The sequence below is a fragment of the Corylus avellana genome, chromosome ca3 (genome assembly GCF_901000735.1).
Source record: "Corylus avellana chromosome ca3, CavTom2PMs-1.0".
NCBI classification, from domain to species: Eukaryota; Viridiplantae; Streptophyta; class Magnoliopsida; order Fagales; family Betulaceae; genus Corylus; species Corylus avellana.
Genome location: NC_081543.1, coordinates 35,974,544 through 35,980,543, shown reverse-complemented (window position 1 = coordinate 35,980,543; position 6,000 = coordinate 35,974,544). Strand labels below are relative to the sequence as shown.

At 38.8% G+C, this 6,000-nt stretch overlaps 1 protein-coding gene across 1 annotated transcript; it reads right to left on the bottom strand.

Annotated features, from left to right (window-relative positions):
- Nucleotides 1-88: 88 nt before the first annotated feature.
- LOC132176158 (indole-3-acetic acid-amido synthetase GH3.6) lies at nt 89-2,536 on the bottom strand. Its single transcript, XM_059588287.1, has 3 exons — nt 2,098-2,536; nt 1,052-1,980; nt 89-966 (listed from the first exon to the last, which is right to left on the bottom strand). Exons 1-3 carry the CDS (start codon nt 2,418-2,420, stop codon nt 380-382), a joined length of 1,839 nt encoding a protein of 612 aa, XP_059444270.1. The 5' UTR covers nt 2,421-2,536; the 3' UTR covers nt 89-379.
- Nucleotides 2,537-6,000: the final 3,464 nt, after the last annotated feature.

Here is a 6,000-nt window from a genome sequence, read left to right as displayed (position 1 = left end):
GATAGCCCATGAGATTTCATTGGGCATGATTTCTGGGAGGAATTAAGAATCAAATTCCCACAAAACGTGATGATTATTGCAAGAAACAACAGCTAAACAACTGGAATTAATAGAAAACGAGAGAAGCTCTCCTTGAAACAGGAACCGTTTTTGTACACGGACTAAATCAAAGTCTCTATGCATATTAGACAACGACTAAAATATTCAAAAAGAAAAAAGAAAAAAGAAAAAAAGAAAAAAAGAAAAAAAGAAAAAGAAAAATGGAAAACATAAGAGATGGGGTTAACCTAAAAATTAAAGATAATTAACTTTTCCCTAAGATGATCACAAAAACAGTTATTGTGAACCTCCATGAAAGCTACTAACTCATTAATTTCCATCATTCCTGATTGCTCCATTGCTTGTGGCCAGGCACCCACTTGGGACACTTGGGACTGAAATAGTTTGAAACAACCCTCGAGTTCAAGAGCTCAACAATGGGTGCAAATTTCACACACCTCGGGGTCTTGTACTGGTTTATCGATGCCCCTAAGCTAATGGCATAGTCCATGAGCTTATCGAAGGTCCCCGGCGCAGCAATCTTGATCTCCAGAGGGCCAATTGACTTGTCAGAGACACGGCCTTGACGGTAAACGCTGTTGAGGGACTCTTCAATGGTCCAGCAGCAGTCTTCAAACACCGACGGTGGAATTGGCGTTGACCCATTGAGGCTAAGCTCCCAGATTAGCACATAGTGGCCTGGGATTGACGAAGTATCCGCATAGCTTGTGTACTCCGCCAGAGTTGCATTAAACGGCATCAAATGGTTCACAGCATTCTGTACTGCATTTTGCAGCTCAACTTCATCAGTCTTGTCGGAATCAATGCTGAGCACCACGTTTTTCCGGCATATGAAGTTGAACTGGGGTGCCTTGTTCTTGAATCCTGCCACTCGGAGAACATCTCCAACTCTATAACGGAAAAGTCCTGCAATATATATATCAAACACATACATGTTGAGCACAAGTTCCAATTCATTTTTAGAAACTGTTTGCTGAAATTAACGACTCACCGGAATAAGTTGTGACAATCAGCTCATATTCTTGGCCGAGCCTGACATCAACAAGATCCACCAATTCCTGCTGTTCTTTTTCACTGAGAGATTTTGGGACTGATGGGGAATTAGTAGCCCCGTTGTTTCTGTGGACGGGAAGGAATTCATAATAGCACATGGTGGGAATGAGGGTGTAGGAAACTTCACTAGGCTTGCAAAGAGGATTAAGGTTGACACCGAAGTAGCATTCAGAAGATGCATACATGGTACAAACAAGTGGGAGGCCATTGCTGTAGTAATCAAGAGTTGGGATGTACTGTGACATGGTCCCCGTGACAATAACATCCACATACTTTGTGTTGGGCCACAACCTCGTTATAATTCCTTGCCAAGAATCTTTGCTACACTCTTCCTCTATGAAATCCGCCAGCTTAGGATCAGGTTTGAGGATCTTCATTACGGCGTCTTTGACCAAAGGGTCGGTGATTTGGGTGTTTATGGTTCCGGTTCGAATATCATTGCAGAGAGAGGTCCAATGCTTCTCCAGGAACCGGATTGCGCGGATGAAGCCGGAGGCGAAAACCGCCCCAACCCGGAGGACTTCCTTGTTCTGGCAGAGGCCGCAGAGAAGCTGTGAATACATGCTTTGGTAGGAGTCAGGGCAGAGGATGGTTTGGTTTGGGCTGGTGTAGTTTGTGTAAGGGTCATATGGCCTTTCTTTGAAGTGGGAACTTTTGTAATAGCTTGTGAGAACCGGGCGAGCCAAAAGGCCTCCAGGTGTCTTCGCCTCGGATTTTATGAACAAAAAGTACATTCCTTTGCCTTTCTCAAGGTCAGGAACAAATTGGCTCATCACAGGCATCAACAAGCTATACAGAAGTGTCCTCCTCTCTAGCTCCTCTTCAATTGTTGGCATCAATTTTCTCTCTCCCCCAGATGTCCCAGAGCTTCAAAACCAAAACCAAAAACCATCAAGAAAAAAAAAATATATATATATATATATATCAAACAGTTGAAATTAAAAACAGGAAAAAAAAAATGGTGCTGGCTAGCTTGTGGCATACCTTGTCAAGAACTCAGAAATGGGGTTTGAGCAGAGGATTGGAGAAGTGTCACCATTGGCAATACGATTGATTTCCGGTTGGATATCCTCGTAGGTGATGACAGGGATGATGTTTTTGAAGGTCTCCCGGTCAGTGTGGGCGTTGAGGCCGTGTTTCTGCAAGTACTCAACGTTAGCATTGCGAGACAGGATTTCGGCGAGAACACGCTTCTGAACTTGATCAGCGTTGGTGGTGACATCTTCAATGAACTGAAGAACCTTCTTGTTCTTCTCTGCCAGATTGTAGTCTGCTGGCTTCAATGAGGTTTTTGGAGCCTCAGGCATGGTGTTTTTCCTTTTGTTTTATTTTTCTAGGCAGTGTGAAAGAGAGGTAGCTTTGAATGAAATGTTTGGCACAGAGAGAGAGAGAGAGAGAGAAAGAGAGTTTATTATAAGGAGAAGATGGGTTTTGTGTGTGGGAGAAAAAGAGAGTGAGTGGGTTTATATAGAGGAATTGAGGAATACATGAAGGTGGGTTATGCTTCACCCAAAGGGATTTGGAAGTAAACAAACGGTACAATGAAGGGCATTAGTGTCAAATACTGCCCTTTATATCATTTTCTTTGTTTTTTTTTAAAAAAATTTTATATTCATCACGCTTCTATGACACCCAGAAGCACGCAACTTCCATGCATTCATTTGGTCAAATATTCACTACTGTTCATTGAGAAAACAAACAAAACATGCAGAAGAAGAAGAAAGCAAAAAAAATAAAATAAAATAAAAAATCCCCACTTCGAAGTGACTTTCTATCAAGCATTACTCTTAGTACTTTAGTCCTTTATTCCCATATACCCCCACTTGACCCATTCCCTTATTGTTAACTTCACGCAAATTTCATGAACCCACGTGTCAGGGTACCCTTCTACTCCTTGTCCACGTCAGATTTTTTTAAAAATCAATTTTGCTAATTTTGACTTGTGCACGCCAAAGGGTTTTTTCAACCCATTTTAAAATTGTCTTTCTCTGTGCTTGTATGATGCTTCAATGCCAATGGATTGGTGTTCTTGTCGTGCAAGAAAAACCGGGAAACCGTCCAGAATCCACCTTCTCAAGGTGTTTTAACGGCACAAAGATAGCATTCTTCACCGGCCGTATCCGGTAAACACGCAGTCAAGTACACCGGTTACATGCGTGCTTGTACCGCGGGTGTCCCACCAAATACCGGCACCCGCTAAACCTTTCTTCCATTTCCCGGTAAATTAAAAAACGGCGTTCACCCCAACTTGTCGTGGTATTTTGAGAGATGTACGGATATGTATGGTAAAAGGTTCTAATTGAGAGAAAAGTTAAAAAAAAAAAGTTTGGTAATGTTAAAAAAATGTATTTAAACCATTTTTTTTTCTTTTTTACTGTTTATTATAAATCATTACAAAAGTAAAAAGAATAGAGATAGCTTTTGGTGTTCGTTGAGGGGTTGAATGGTTTGGCCATCTCCAAAAGGTGATTTTGAGGTGGCCGAACCACTCGGACAGAAGCAAATTATTAAAAATGCCTTTAAGCTTTACGTTTGTTTTTTATAGGTTAAACCTCAAAATTAATTTTTATAATAATTTTTATTTACCCTCTCATCTAAAATTCTAAAGTTTTGGTTCAGCCGCCCCAATAAACCCTGAATGTCACCATTTAATTTATATTTTTTACTGAGTGGTAAAAATGTTGGGGGGTTCGAAATGGTTTCTTGTTGAATTACGGAGATGGGACTAAGCCAGCTGGCTGCCTAACTGGGTAGGTTGACACGTGTACAAATTGGAGTTGAGTGCCTGTGCGTTCACGTAGCTTTTATTTGGTCGGGGCGGAGTGTATATTATTGGTGCCAATTCTTCGGCAAAAAGTCGGCTGCGGCAGGAAGACAGAGACTGAAAAAGGGGTCGTGTACAACATTTTCTAACAAGCTCTACTGCCATGGTCGTCGATCAAATTTGCTGCTATCAGATACGCAAACATATCGTCTGTGATTTTTTCAAAGTAAAAGGTCGGTGAATGGTGAATGCGTTTGGCAGGATAGAGGACCACTTCTTTTGATTCCCTCTTTCTTGTGGTTTTGTGGGCTTGAAAGAAAAACATGTTTTATAGGATCCTCTACATTTTAATTCCACTCAGAAGATCTTATTGAACCAATTTTTTCTGACTGTCCGACCGACAATGAACAACTAGTAAAATAGAGAGTAAAATAGAGGAAATAGTCATTAGAGTCTGTAAGAGAGACCAGAAACACTTTGATGTCTAAGTTACTTATGGGGTTGGGAGAATATTTTTATCTCAATTTCAAAAAAAAAGAAAAAAAAAATGGAATTGAGAATATTTAAATAGAGTACTTATTGATATTTTTTTTAAAAAAAAAAATTATAATAAAGCAAAGTATTTGGGAAGAGATAAAAAGCTCCCTTTTACCTTGTGATATGCTACCTTTTTATACTGTTCCCTACAAAATGCTACGGTTTTGGGATTTTGCTTCTCTTTCGGAGTAATTTTTTATTTTATTATTATTATTATTTAAAAATGCCCTTAATTAAGCATTGGAGTAATTCTTGTTTTGATTTTTTTTTTTCAATCTAATCATTAGCTCACATGTTAAATGAGAGTAAAAAAAAAAAATGGTACACACCTCACAATTTATAACATATTTTTAAAAAATTTATCATTAAATTTGGAATTAATCAACGTTGAAAACATTTATTATTTGAAAAAAAAAAAAAAAGTCCCCCCTCCGAAGCTGACATGTTAGAGTGACAAATATCAGCAGGAAGCTTTATAGAAAAAGAAAAAGAGAAAATCTTTTCTGACTCTTCACATAATAGCTTGTTTCTTTGACTTGCTTTTTCAGAAAATAAAAAAAAATCACACCAATAACGATGTGCCAGCCATGGAGGGGGGCTCAAGAGCACCATGAAAACTACGTTACACAAGGGGAGGTAGAAAAGCACTTTGTCCTTTGTAAATCGCTACCTAACAAATCCGTATAATAATTATGTTACTTTCCCCTTCCCCCCAAAAATTAAAAATTAAAAAAAAGAAAAAAAGAAAAAAGAAAAAAGAAAAAAGCATTTTCATCCGTATGTTGTTTTTTTGGATAGAGACAATTAATTGTACACAACACACACGCAATACCATGAACATGACCAGAATGTCAACAAAGATATGATGAAGCGGCCATTTGACATTATAAATAACCGAACATATTTGACCATTTCTTCCTTTGTAACAACCACACTATAATACCATGTTTTTGGACAAAAAGTTTGTTCTAACAAATTAGTCACGACTGTACCAATATTTTACTAAAGTCTTATCTACTCCACATCACCTCATGGAAGAAGATTTGACACTACTATTAATTCATATCACGAAATAGTATGATTCTTTTTAGCTCCAAATAAAATGATTAATTATTATATATATATATATATATATATATATATATGGTGTACTTGGGTCTCCACAAGGCCCTTAAAGTCTACCCGTTAAGAACTTATCTACTCGCTATAACTTACATTAGCCAACCCATATATTGTTAAGTTGCCCAAAATGATTAGAGGGTTATTGATGTATCCAACCACGGAAGGACCTGTAAGGCATGTCCGTTTAGGACCCCTTGGACTTGACGACAATTGGACTATCCCTGCCAAAGGGTCCAAAGTCTCGCTAAGGTCACTCGGATAAACTCGGCTCCAATAGCTTGATGAAAAGTCCATCACCCTAGCGTAGGAGGTAGCCTACTCGGCCCCAAGGTTGAAGAGCACCTAGCTAGATTGTAACAAGTTGTATCGCACACGACTCTCTCATCTTTACGTCAGATGACAGTTTGGCCACGTCAAATAACTTTTCATGATACTCTCAACAATTATAACAGGGTTTATGAGGG

Excerpts from the sequence above, each read along its gene's own strand:
- LOC132176158 (XM_059588287.1), bottom strand. The coding sequence starts at position 2,420 with ATGCCTGAGGCTCCAAAAACCTCATTGAAGCCAGCAGACTACAATCTG. Across the intron at positions 1,981-2,097 it reads ATTTCTGAGTTCTTGACAAG|CTCTGGGACATCTGGGGGAG; the intron begins GTATGCCACAAG and ends TTGGTTTTGAAG. Across the intron at positions 967-1,051 it reads GATTGTCACAACTTATTCCG|GACTTTTCCGTTATAGAGTT; the intron begins GTGAGTCGTTAA and ends TATATATTGCAG.